Below are 13,585 nucleotides of genomic sequence, written 5' to 3'. Positions count from 1 at the left end.
TATCGAGGAAGAACTAGCTAAGAAAATATTGGGTTGTCCGGAAAGTTCGTGCCGATTTTCGGTAGGTAGCGTGAGAGACCTGAATATATCACAATTATTGAAAACAAATGACACGTGTACATATTCTAAAAGAGATAACTTCAGCCATATTTGGAAGAAAGTTTGGTTACGATTCGTTAATTTTTATCAGTTTTGTACGCCTTAGAATATGGTGGCAAATGAAATGCATTATAGGCATTTAATGCTTTTCTTTTTCCGAAAGGGCAAAATGCCACACAAGCGGCAAATAAGATATGCGCTGTTTATGGCGAAGATGCTATGGCTGAAAAGAACAGTGCGGAAGTGGTTTGCTCGGTTTAAAGCTGGAAATTTCGACCATGAAGATCAAGAAGGTCCAGGTAGGCCGCCCACCACAGACGAAGATATGATTAGAACAGAAATCGAGAATAGCCCACGCTCAACATTACGTCAATTAACAGGAATGCTAAATAAATCAAAATCAACCATCCACGATCATATTGTGAAGTTTGGCTATGTAAAACCGTCTTGATGTATGGGTTCCGCACGATTTAACGGAGAAAAATCTGTTGGACCGCATCTCCATTTGCGACTTGCTTTACAAGTGCAACGAGAAGACGCCATTTCTGAAGCAATTAAGGACGAAGGATGAAAAATTGATAATTTATAAAAATGTTCAGCGTAAAAGGTCCGGGGAAAGCTTGATGAAACACCTTTAGTCACCCCAAAAGCCGGTCTTCATTCGAAGAAGGTAATGCTCTGTATCTGGTGGGACTGGAAAAGAATCCTATATTATGATCTTTTACCAAATAATGAAACAATAGATTCGGCAAAGTATTGCTCTCAATTAGATACATTGAAGACATAAATTGAACAAAAATGTCCGAAATTGCGAATCGGAAGGGCGTCGTGTTTCATCAGGACAATGCGTGACCTCGTGTGTCTTTGAGAACTCGGGAAAAATTGTTGGGGTTTGGTTAGGATGTTTTTATCCCATCCACCGTATTCGCCGGACCTTGCGCCTTCGGATTTCCACCTTTTCCGATCATTACAAAATTCTCTTAATGAAAAAAATTTCAACTCTTTGGTCGAGATAAAAACCCATTTGGACAAATTGGTTTGCCGAAAAAACCTGAGAGATTCTGGAAGGACGGAATTCTCAAGCTGCATGAAAGATGGAGAAAGGTTGTGGAACAGAATGGTACCTATATAACTTAATAAATGTTATACCAATATTTAACACTAGGTTTACGGACGTTTTTGAATACCTATCTTTATGGAGACCCGTCAAATTTACGGGTAAAGAAAACTACGTATTTTCTTCAGAAATAAGACTATGAGTTTAATTTAAAAACAATTACGATATTAAGAAATTTAATATAAGTTGATTAAAACTATTAATATTGTACAATTGCAGCAACTCATCCGTCAAATTGACGGGTCCCGTAAATCGACGGGTCCCGTAAATCTAGTGTTAAATGAGCTGCGTCTTAATTTTCCTAAAAAATCGGCACGAACTTTCCGGACAACCCAATAGATTGGAGTCTATGAGAGGATGAGCTAGGAACGAACGTACTTGGATTCCAAGCGAAGGTTTGCTCCAACGATAAAACTAACTTTATTTAGCGGATCTGGTTCTTTATAGGCAATAAGGAATCTTTTATACTCGATGAATGGAAGGGATACCGTTAGAAGCTGCAACGCGATGGGTCCCTAGGGTAGTTATCTCGCGTGTCACGGTAGCAAAGTCTCAGGCCCTCGAGTTGATTACCCGCGTCACTTTCCTCGTAATTTCGCTGATTATCTCGCAGTGCGTTTCTGCTAGTGCCGTTTATCTGCTAGTGCGTGACATGGTTTTTTCGTTCGTTGACCTTAGCGAAACCGAGTGGAACGGTTCCTCGATCGATTGCTACCCCGTGAAACAGAAAACACCGTGCGACGTATCCGACTATTAGACCTCGTTAGGAATCCTTTCTCCCCGTGAGCATCGATCGTTTCCGCCGACTGGATTCAAAACCCGAGCGTCGCGACGTCGCGACGTCGCGAGATCGGCAGTGACTCGACCGCGTGTATTTACGCCAGTCACGTAGACCGGTCGATTTTCTCCGAAGATCGGGAATTCGTTCGTTTCGCACGCGACGCGACTTTCAATTTCTCCTTCCTCGCGTTTCATCTATTTCCAGACGAAACATATCGGCGTATTAAATTTTACCCAACCTTCAACCTCGTCTTCGCTTTCTTGCTTTACCTCCGAGTTAGTCGTTCTCCAAACATTTCCCTTTCCAAAGCGACGCGTTACGTTGAATTATATCCAGCTAGTTAGGAGTTTGACATTCGTTTTTTTCTCCGGTGATAGATACAATGCGGTACAACAACCACGAGATACCACACGGTTGAAGATCGTTTGCGATATCGATTGCAGCTTGTCGAAACCATTTCGAAAAGTCGGCATGTTTTCTATCTAGCTATCGATTGCGGTGACTTTCGAAATATCGGTGTACTATTTCGCTTCGGCGTGAAACGAGAAATTTCCGAATGCTGCGTCCTTTCGATCAAATTTAGATCGCGAATTTAGACCGATCCGATTCCCGATCAAGCACAGAGTATATAGGATTCGAAAGGAATTCGAAAAGGTCGGGGAAGGGGTGGTAGGAATGTAAACGAGAGGAGGAAAATGGGAATTTCGGAACTGCAGCGGATTTTTGGCCAATTTTACCGATCCGTCAGCCGGAAAGGGAAAACCGGAAAAGTTTTCCGTGGCTGGTCGCCCGTGTATTTTTCCCGAAACTTCCTCCGGCGGATTACTTTGCACCGTGGCGATGAACTTTCAGTTCGGGCAAAAGTAGCAGCAACAACCACGGCGTATATACACGGTAACTTCTCCGTGAGAACGCAACGATCGGGTTTTCTTGGTCCGCCGAGCTCGCGAACCAGATAGACGTAAGTATTATTACATCGCGTTACGTCGAGCCGAGCTCATTCCCCCGTGAAAGCCCGAATTTCCATCTCTCCGCGCGAACGATAATAATCGTAATCGTACAGGCTCGACGAGAAATACCTATTCGACTATCCTCCAAAATTTATTTCGTCGATGAGCACACAGCGAGCATCTAATAATACGGTGCTCGGTGAAATTGCGACCCAGTTAGGCTTTGACCCCACTTGGTTGCACCGTAATCATCGTCGAGTGCTCTCCACGGATTGATATTAGAGGTAAACATGCCACTGGAAGACTACCTGTCCTATCTAGGCTCTGGTTTGCACGGGACAGCAGCTCGTTCGCTTCGCTTCCTAAGCTTCCAACGTCTTTCCCACCGATTATCCTCGATACGAATCGCGCGACACGGCTACGATCTGCCTGGAGGGTCGGTAAACGGTAAAAAGAATGGTGAAAGCGCGACATAACGAGAGACCGTGACCGATGGATGGCGGCACGGTAAGAAGGATTGGCTGAATCGCGAGGGTGCTTAAAATGGCCGATTTTTTCGGCCAACCGCGAGGGGCCATCGGTGCCTATAAATAGGGAAAAACACCGAAGAAGAGGCGGCACGTCGGTACCGGTGAAACGACCGGAGGTGGTCGCGAGGTGATTACGAGGAAATAAGTAGTCCACGCGGAAGCCTTTCGACACGCTGATCGCCACTCTCCTCCTCTAGACCCGCTCTAACTCTAAATATCACCGCGTGGTGAAACGTGATGGGAAACGGCGATAATAAATGGAGGAAGAAGAACCGGGATACGCCTGGCGCCGGCAAGATGCTGAAATTTCAAATTGCACCAGAGAGTAGAGTAGCCGAATGTTTTCGGGGCATCTGTTGCGCACGTGAGTTACGACCTAGCCGTAAGGCACCGTCCACACCGTCCTTCTCTGCCACGCGAATCTTTCCGTCGCCTGCCACCTTCCCGGATATACCTACGTGCACATAGGCATGCATCGCCCGTACGTGTTTGTCCTGCATCAAATTTCCCTCCCTCTAATACCTCTCCGCTCGAGGTTATCGCCAGTCACAGCGGACCCAAGCGAAAATTCGCTTTCGATCACCGATTCATCCTCTACGTCCGAGAAATCTTCCCTTTCTCATTGTTTACACCGAACGCTAGACCGCGCAAAAAATTAGGGCAAACATGCTTCTTAACTTGCTCCTTTTCTATCTTTAATCCTCTTTCGCTACCCTGTATTTAACCATCCAGGCAAAGAAAAACCATCCAAAGAATAAACACCATCGGTGAAGATTAACGAGGCAACGAGAAACAGGGAATGCGCATTTATCCAATCGTTAATTTTACCTCCGCGTTCTTCCATTTCCTCGAATTCCCACCTATTTTTCTTTTCTTTCTTCTCGGAGTCGATCATCTTGCCGGAATCGTATAGGGCAGAAGGAAAGGACGGGAAAGGAAATAAGGAAAAAAATCGTGCGAATTGGGAAAAGCCGTGGAAAAGTTTTGCTACCGAGAGTGGATTAGAGAAACGGACCTGTCGTACGGTTTATCCAATGCTCCTTTCGTTCAATAAACAAATAAGATAAGCAATAACAGAATGACTCACCTTTTCCAGGCACTCCTGACCAATGGCTTTGGGGTCGACTTGTACCTCGAGGATGACGGAATTAGCTTGGACTAACGAGACACCACATCTTGTCAAGTTGTATCCAATGAGGTTCGTACACGCACCGTTTTGCTCGGTAAAACTCGCAACACGATTTCGACTAGGCGTAACAAACCAACAAACCAAAACGCACGTTCACACAACTTTCGGCACGCGCGTTTACAACGATCTCTTGCTCGGATTCGCAGCTGGTCGGCGACCGGCTTTACTCGACACGTTCTTAATCATAACAGATTTAAAACGCGTACCCGTGCACAGCTGTCACAGCATCCTCACACGCGACTTCGTACATTAGCAACGTGCTCGCGCTCGTATTACTCCAACGCGCCTCCTCGGCTTCCATTTCTCGGTGCAGAATGGCACACGTACTGACTGCTTCGCGCTGCCAGCATTAGTTCGCGAAATCGAATCACCTCTCGATGTCTATAGAGTGGCGCTAGTGTGGTGAACGCACATTACACACGCACTACGCGCACCCAACCAACTGCTCCCCCAAACCGCCATCTCCCTCGCGACCAAAGGAAGGTTAGGTTTACACAGCTGATTCCCCCTCTCTCTCTAAAATAGTTTCTTTTTCTACCTCCATACTCTAAACCAATTGCGAGAAACGTAAACAGAAATGCCCAATTACGTTACAGCTGCACGCGTTTCGCTGAAACCCGTGTCTGCGCTCGACAAATTACGCGATTGACAAGCTCGAAAACTAGCATTGCCACAATTTTACCGTACCCTTCCGATTCTTCTTTTCCTTTTCTTTCCGTTATATTTTCCGACAAGAATCTTTTCTCTATATGCCATGGTTACGCTATCCATGCGTATCAACGTCCTACAGATTTCCATTCTTACGCGTTTCATAAACTCGAGTATTACCACTGCAAATATCGCGCTAATATACCACTAAAAATCTTTTACGTAACAATTTACCTAACTACTCTATATAGAGAGAGAGTAGCAAATTTTTCATTTCCGTGCGAAATATGACCGTTCGATAGACGATAAGGGACCTCGAGTATCAAGAAATTAATTGCGTTTCGTTCGTTTTTATTCTCGAACATTAATACTGTACAGATTAGTCAGCATACGGAAACAGGGTTTACACGTGAGGTATAACTTCTTTTTCTCTATAACTTAACAAAGCTTAAATGTTTCAAACAAAACGAATATAATATATGTATATTGTGTATAACGTCGCGAGAACCACCAGGTTGGGAGCTTATGCGTGATTCTTTGGAAGTTGTACGCAGAATCTTTTAAGACACGTTTTATGTCCTCGATGCAGCAGAATTATGGAATGACATCTAACGATATACGCTTAACGATGTACAATCTTTTGCCACCACCCTAAGTTTTAACATTTACACGTCATCCTAATATATCTAGGCCTTGATATATCACAATGACGATAACTTGTTTAATACGTCTATACTGCTACCGTGACGCTACACTACGATAATCCTTAAACTTTCCAATACGGTGGTAAAAGCTCAGCATAGGTACAATTATATTTATTGTCGTGTAGCAACTGCAGACAAAATTCTAATAATTTCGATACCACCATCTACCATGAAAAGGTATACACATTTTTCGAGTACAACATAACAACGATATATACGTTTTAGGATATGATAAAATAAAAGTACTTAATGTACATTTATAGCGTAAGATGCCAATATTTATAATTAATCGGTACGCTTTTCCTCGCTTACATTTCAGAGCGGTAATTCTTGTGCAATTCGGGTTTAATGTTGTACACCAAATCCAAGATTGTGAGCACGACCTGTATTATAAAAAGTATACGTACCAGAAATGTTAAACAGCGAGAATATCGTTATTTTTTTTTCTATTAATTTTACTTTTACTTACGCTATCTTTGTGCGTGGCCACAGTCTGATTCATTTCTTCCGTTTTTGCTTTTGTATCGCTCTCTATACGTGCTTTCTACGAATTCTTTCGATCCATGTGCTAAATAAGAATAAAAGAGAATAACATTGCGCGTACGATAAAACAACTTTGGAATCAAATTATTCATTTTTTAACTAAACGACCGAGAATTATTTACCTATTAAAAACCACTCACCTTTGCTTCGAATTCGCGAAATTGTCTTTCTCGTTCTTGTCTATACTTTTCAATTTCATCCTGTGCTTCTTCTTTCGCCTGCCTTCAATCTACGTGCCTTGCCTAACAGTAAAATTTTTATTATAAATAAAATCAAATTTTATTTCATACCGCCTGTTTTCTTAATTCCCATCGCATGCTTATCGTAACTTTTATAACACGGTTTCAAACATATTTTCCTAAATTAGTTGTTACATCGACAAAGGTTAGTTCATTTTAATCCTAGAATACTGATCAACGATATACTTATACATCGAGCAAAAGGAGTAATCTTGCTATACGTATGTTAAAACAATTCACTTTTCGATGAATTTAAAAGGTTACACCCATTTAAACTCAGGGTCACAGAGAAATTTATTACCGTGTTACCGTGTCAAAAATACATCGACCGTTAAAACATGATTTATAATGCTTGAATAGAAACTCACGTTTCCTAGCTTCTGCAACTCTCTCCGCAGCCCTTTTTTCAGCTGCCAGAAGCTGTTGAATACCTTGCGTCTGGCTGGCCATCTTTGCAACGAACAGAGATGGCTGTGTTCTAAAGGAATCACAAATCGATCATATGACTTTAGAGTTTCCGTTGTTTGCCCCGCCTTAAACGGTGGCGCTGTACAACATACTCACGTGGCTATCAAGGCATTAATTCTCAAGATAAATATACCAAGCCAATAGTAGTCGTAAACTTGTTTAACATTTGAATGAACAAGTATATCAGAGAGTAAAATATTCATTGTTACAATACCGATGCTATTCATTTGTAATTAAATAAACTTGGCTCTTTGTTATTTCTTATATTTCATGACACATTTCAAGCAGACGAAATATCAAAATAAACTGCATATGTGTACGTAATTACAAAAGTTACAAATTTTTAAATTTCCTATTTATTTTTTTCTGTAATCTATCCTATTATCATCATTATTTTACATTAGCCTAAATTCGATGTAGTTGCTCATACGAGCAGTGTAAATCGTATAAAATATATTTTATATAACATATGTAATGTGCAATGAGTAGTGTTAGAGGTATACAAACTATTTATTATTTATAAAAGAAAGAAATAATAGAATTTATACATATACATATAATATTAAGTATCTTATTTCCATGAATATTTTGCCTATGTATTTTATCATAGTATTCTATTTCCTTGAATATTTTGCCTATTGTTTAATAAAATTTTTTCTTGACGTTTCTTTTCCTCTTTAAATGCTTCGCTATTTGCTTTCCGTTCTATTCGCCTTTCCTGAAAATAATCGCGATTAATTTCTTGTCTGGTATTGTGTGAAACATGAAAATAATTATCGCGATAATTTTACTTTTCTATATTCTTTAACTGCTTTCTTCCTTTCCTTCCTTTCCGTAGAGGTTTCATTCTTGGGTCTTACGCTTAATGCACTTAAGGTAGATTTCATACTTTCTGCGATAGACCGCGGATACATTGGTTTATTGTCTTCGTTTTCCTGATCAAATTGAGCCAATGTTTTAGCAGTTAATTTCCCAGAGGAACCATCTAAAATGTTTTTTGGTATACCAGTTCTTAGATCAACTTTGATCTTTTGCGGGTGCTACAAAGATGTTTACACATTCTAATTTGAGACAAAAATGAAAAATCAAATAAAGTAAAGCAAAGGAACAGCAGTCATCCTTGAACAGTATACCTTAGGTTCAGAAATTAATTTTGGATGATTATAAATATTACTGTATGTACTAATAATACTTTCACAGTCCCATTTATCCTTTTCTCTTGCATCAACAATAAGATCTTCTAAACTATTTTCATCTTCAGAACTGGGATACTCTTTTTCCAAAATTTTCATTCTGTCTTTCATTAACTGTGCAACATTGTCAGTCTACCAAAATGAAATAACGTGTAAGTCTTTCTATTTTTTTATACTCGTATATTATCTACTTACGTCTTCATTCTGTTGTTCCTTAAATTCTTCTGCACATTGAAGAACTAAATCTGAGTTTGGTGCGATATATCCTTCGATATCGTCACAATCTAATGCACCAATTTCATTTTCGTTATATGCTGCATACATCTATAGAAGTAATAGTGTATACTTATCGTGCAAAGGCATATACCATGGAAGAATAACTTACTTTTTCAAATTTGTCATCGAGAAGCGTTAGTTGTTCGTTTCTTCTTATTACACTGCTGCTCATTGAATATTCTGTAAAATGGGATTTCATTTCTTCTTCTCTAAAAGTATATTGCGGTCCATTTAAACTGCACACTTCGTCCTGCTCTTCATCGGACAATCCCATGTTTCCCTCGGATGAAACATCAGACATTTGTTCTAATATATTCGGATTATATTTTTAAAATATAAATCAGTCGCTTCATATGCTCGATGTATTTTTATAAATACATACCATATTCTTCTGGTATAACATCACTATCGCTATTGCCTTTATTAGCTAATTCCATAAAATTATCTTCCAATTCGTTTTCCGGATCATCGTAATCAAAGTCATCATCCATAGCAGCAACTATGTCTGGATCTAAATCTAATTGTAACCCTGAAACTGGAGCTGCTTTATTCAAAAGTCCAACTTTTTCTTCCACATTAGAAGCAAATACAGAGGATGGTAAATTAATTTTAGGTGCATTTGTTTGATCATTTGACTTTGAAGAATTGGTACAATCTACGCGTTCCCATTCTGCTGTTAAAGAATTAACATCTTTAAGGTGTTGTAAATAATCATAATCGTCGTCGAAATATATGCCATATTTTTGTTGCTCCTTTTTCCGTTTATTATCATCCAACTTTCTTCGCTCGAGTTTAGATGCTTGTGCATCTCCAACAGGTACAAGTACGCGTTGCGGAGCTGTTTCATCGGCAATTAATGGATCTTTTTGTGATCGATGAACTAAATGAAATGTTACCGAATTCTTCTTATCAATGAACTTTTTTGTCTTTCCCTTCGGCTGAAAATTAAAGTGATCACATACGTAAGATGTAAATAACCTAATTAAACATTTAATTTTAACATTCGATATATTTCCGTTTCTTCGAACTTACCATTTTTTTTATCCTTTTTGTTTAACTGATAAAATTTAGAACAAATTGGTAGAACAATTATTCATTTAAAACTATTTATACAGATTTAATTCCGTATTCATTTCCGACAGTAATTGCGGAAAACACAAAAGCATGCGCTTTGTTAGTGATTCTCAACCTAGTGGAAGAGTATAAAATTTCTATACTGGAAACGAAATTACTCCGTAATTACATTAGAAATACCACTATTTCTACAACTTTTATCCAAATTATGGAGATAGTAGGAATTATGCTATTTGTATTAATAAATCAAGTATAAATATTGTGAAAGTAACGATTATGTACATCTTTCATTTTCGAATTTATTTCCTTCTCAGCAGTCCATATTACAGCGTTGACTATTGATATTCGATAAACCAGTAACAAACCTTCAAGAGAACTCAGAGAATGGGGCTATTTGACCGTTTAGCGAATCTTTTAGGTCTTAGGAAAAAGGAAGTAAACGTTTTAGTAGTGGGCCTTAACAATAGTGGTAAGTCGACGGTCATAAATAATTTCAAACGCGAGGATGACCGTTGCATAGACATAGTGCCCACTGTCGGGTATAATGTTGAAAAAATTTTTCATGTAAGTTAAACAATGACGAGTGAACGACATTCGATGTTAAATTGACGCGCTTTAAAGCCGTATTTGTATTATATTACTTGCACTCGCTGATCTGTCCGAGCACCAATTGACGTTAACACGAATAAACAAAACAAATATATTACGTTACAAATATTATTTATTTTTAAACAAAAAAAAAAAAAAAGAAAAATATATATATATGTGTGTATGTATTATAGTAGGTATAAATAATGTGCAAAATTCTGTCAAAAAATCCACCATCAAATAGTTACGCTATATTTATTTTTTAAGCTTCCTTATTCTTTTATGGACTAAAGTTTTTGAACTCTGGGCTTTTGACAGAGTAGAAGATTTTCTTTTCTTTCGCAACCGTTTCTCTGAAACATGATTCTGGATCTGATCTTTGGAATTATTTTTTTCTTCCATCATCTGAATTATTTTGACCTACTGTAATATCACTGATATCATCAATGAAATTAAAGAGATGTTCACTTTGTTGTACTGGAGTACTGGTAAATTGGTTTGTCTATCTGTTGACTTGTTTCTTTCTTTTTAAATGCTGTGTCATCAGAAGACGTAGCATTAATACTAATTTGTGATTCTGAATCATTTAAATGAAATTTTAATTTAATTTGTTTTAATTTCTTTCGTTTATAATCATTTACGTTTGGTGTAGAATTCATAATATCAATATTTTGCTTGCTTACAGATTGTTCTTTAAGAATCTGCAAATCCTGCTTTTCATTGTTAGGAGAAATAGCTTGTTTATTGTATTCACTTGTATTTGAATTATCAATGAACTTATTCTTGTTTTTTTACTTCCTGTTTCTTCTTCACTTTTGTTCTGCTTCTCCGGGATTTACGCAATTTGTGTACCAATGAAAAATCAATTTAAATATCCTTCATTGTCGTTTGAATGCTTTAAATTCTGAAAATAAAAATAACGTTTTTTAGTAAAATTTAGAACAATATTTTGTTTCAAATAGTTAAGAATTCAACGTACACTAATTTCCAATGGGCTATCTTTATCATTATCTTCTTTAGTCCATGTAAAAGCTTTCATATTCAACATTTTCTCAAATGCTGTTTGCAATTGAAGCTTTTTAAAACACATTAAAGATTTTTCTAGAAGGTTTCTTGTATTGTCGTCTAATTCATCCTGTGTTAGTGATTCTACCTTAATTTTATTTTGGCCTAGCTGCGTTAATATTGTAGAAGAGATATATAATAATATTTATATTTTGAATCAGTCTTTTTAACGTGTACTCCCAACAGTTCTAAAATAATTTGTGTATATCCTACATTAGTTTGTAAATCACAATATTTTGTACGAGAAATAATATTCTAAAAATTAAAATATATATTTAATATCATATTTTGTAATCTTTCCGTTTCATAGAAAAAGAAATTAATAAGAAGACCTACCATCAGAGTAGTATACTGTTCCTGTCGTACAAAATAAGCATTTACGTATTGCTTAAAAATTGGGTGTGTCTTTCAAATCAGTAAGAGGACATTCAGATACAATATCATTTAAATCAATTCCCATTGGCATTAACCATTTCCCTAAAGTTCCTTTGTTTTGGTTGCTTAAAATTTGTACCGCAAAAATATTTCGTTTATCATATTTATAAGAGGGTGAAAAATTAAATATACATTCTTCTTCCGAAAATTTGACGCAATAAAGACCGGAGTATCTATATAATTCAGCCTCCAATTGTACGTTGACATCTGAAATTTGCATATTTGGATCGCTCTTAATCTTTGAAGAAGAAACACATTTAGTGTTTCCAAATTTTAACATATCCAAACTCCATTCCATTTGTAAAATTATTGACTTTAATCGAAGTATTTGTTCCCTCAATCGCTGTTTCAGTTCACATGTAGATTCTAAAACAGAATAATACTTGGCATTATCTTCATCGCCGATATTGTAGGGTTAGCTTGACTTAAACGAACTTACCTTCACGCTTCTCTGAATTTTCTCCATTATTATTAAGTTTTTCTACGATATTCTCTTCTTCCATATTTTTCAACGATTTATGTAAAAATATTTGATCATTACTTTTAAACGCTACCGCGCAAATGTATCGTAATACGTTTGTCGTGTTTACTTCCAGTGATTCTCATTCGTTTTAACGTAGAGAAGAGAAAAAACGGAAACAAATAACGCTTCCCGAAATTCAAAGTATTAAATATATTATCTACCGAATATACTTGTTATTCATATATATATATATATTAATTATGTCTCGTCATTTCACACTACTTGTAACAACTATTCGTCATGAAATATTAGTAATAGGTAGAGCGATGTTAAGAACTAATACATATTTCTCTTTTTTCAGTTAAAAATGTTAGTTTCACGGCATTCGATATGTCAGGCCATGATCGTCATAGGTCGTTATGGGAACATTATTATAAAGATTGTCATGGTATTATTTTCATAATTGATAGTAGCGACAAACTACGATTGGTTGTCGTTAAAGAAGAATTAGATATGCTTCTTCAGCATCCAGATATAGCTGGTACACAAGTCCTACTTTCTTATATCTTATTATTAGATATACGAATTGTCTTGGAAATAAATTTTCGTACTGCACATTATAGGTCGAAAAATACCGATTCTCTTTTTGGCAAATAAAATGGATTTGCCTGATTCTTTAACCACGGTTAAACTTGTTGCTGGTCTTGGCCTCGATCGTATACAGAATAAACCTTGGCATATACGAGCAACGAATGCAATTACTGGAGAAGGCTTACAATTAGGAATAGAATGGCTTACAGATCAAATTCGTGATACATACGTTAATAAAAGATAAAGATAAATTTCCCTTATGAACCTATTATTGTCTACGAAAGTTAATTATAGACGGAAGGGAATCGATAGTATTATCGTTCGCTTAAAATTGAGCATTGAGATATTTCGTTTCGAATTTTGAACAGTGATCTTTACGAATGACATTTAAACATCGAATGAACGAGCATCATGTGTTCACGTGACTCTGGTCGCCAATGAATTCGAAGAATAAATTGATGCATCGAATCGTATTTCTACACATATTTGATAATTAGTTTATATATTCAGATGGCAATAATTATTAGTTTGTATCGTTATTTCGTAGGATATGTATTTTTATTGAGGACTTTTACATATAATAAATCGATGTACTACCGATAGATGGCGTTTGCAAATGCTTATTATACGTC

At 37.2% G+C, this 13,585-nt stretch overlaps 3 protein-coding genes and 2 pseudogenes across 3 annotated transcripts; 2 read left to right on the top strand and 3 right to left on the bottom strand.

The window, feature by feature from the left end:
* Positions 1-268: 268 nt before the first annotated feature.
* LOC143220850 (histone-lysine N-methyltransferase SETMAR-like) lies at positions 269-737 on the top strand. Its single transcript, XM_076446441.1, has 2 exons — positions 269-535; positions 624-737. Exons 1-2 carry the CDS (start codon positions 269-271, stop codon positions 735-737), a joined length of 381 nt encoding a protein of 126 aa, XP_076302556.1.
* A 5,589-nt stretch (positions 738-6,326) lies between these two features.
* Positions 6,327-7,250, bottom strand: LOC143220851 (V-type proton ATPase subunit G-like; annotated as a pseudogene).
* A 622-nt stretch (positions 7,251-7,872) lies between these two features.
* LOC143220848 (protein LTV1 homolog) lies at positions 7,873-10,095 on the bottom strand. Its single transcript, XM_076446440.1, has 7 exons — positions 10,084-10,095; positions 9,120-9,675; positions 8,847-9,043; positions 8,657-8,785; positions 8,402-8,593; positions 8,060-8,308; positions 7,873-7,986 (listed from the first exon to the last, which is right to left on the bottom strand). The coding sequence occupies exons 1-7, from the start codon at positions 10,093-10,095 to the stop codon at positions 7,873-7,875; spliced, it is 1,449 nt and encodes a 482-aa protein (XP_076302555.1).
* Positions 10,096-10,195: 100 nt separating this feature from the next.
* On the top strand, positions 10,196-13,197 carry LOC143220853 (ADP-ribosylation factor-like protein 6). The gene is made up of 3 exons (XM_076446444.1): positions 10,196-10,280; positions 12,724-12,903; positions 12,986-13,197. The coding sequence occupies exons 1-3, from the start codon at positions 10,196-10,198 to the stop codon at positions 13,195-13,197; spliced, it is 477 nt and encodes a 158-aa protein (XP_076302559.1).
* Positions 10,785-12,402, bottom strand: LOC143220846 (uncharacterized; annotated as a pseudogene).
* Positions 13,198-13,585: the final 388 nt, after the last annotated feature.

This window comes from Lasioglossum baleicum, unplaced genomic scaffold, assembly GCF_051020765.1.
Source record: "Lasioglossum baleicum unplaced genomic scaffold, iyLasBale1 scaffold1664, whole genome shotgun sequence".
In the NCBI taxonomy this organism is placed as follows: Eukaryota; Metazoa; Arthropoda; class Insecta; order Hymenoptera; family Halictidae; genus Lasioglossum; species Lasioglossum baleicum.
This window is presented reverse-complemented; position numbering and strand designations above follow the sequence as displayed.

Excerpts from the sequence above, each read along its gene's own strand:
- LOC143220850 (XM_076446441.1), top strand. The coding sequence starts at position 269 with ATGCCACACAAGCGGCAAATAAGATATGCGCTGTTTATGGCGAAGATG. Across the intron at positions 536-623 it reads ATATTGTGAAGTTTGGCTAT|TGCAACGAGAAGACGCCATT; the intron begins GTAAAACCGTCT and ends TTGCTTTACAAG.
- LOC143220848 (XM_076446440.1), bottom strand. Across the intron at positions 9,044-9,119 it reads TGTTATACCAGAAGAATATG|AACAAATGTCTGATGTTTCA; the intron begins GTATGTATTTAT and ends CGAATATATTAG. Across the intron at positions 8,594-8,656 it reads AGGAACAACAGAATGAAGAC|ACTGACAATGTTGCACAGTT; the intron begins GTAAGTAGATAA and ends TCATTTTGGTAG.
- LOC143220853 (XM_076446444.1), top strand. The coding sequence starts at position 10,196 with ATGGGGCTATTTGACCGTTTAGCGAATCTTTTAGGTCTTAGGAAAAAG. Across the intron at positions 10,281-12,723 it reads AGTGGGCCTTAACAATAGTG|TTAAAAATGTTAGTTTCACG; the intron begins GTAAGTCGACGG and ends CTCTTTTTTCAG. Across the intron at positions 12,904-12,985 it reads TCAGCATCCAGATATAGCTG|GTCGAAAAATACCGATTCTC; the intron begins GTACACAAGTCC and ends TGCACATTATAG.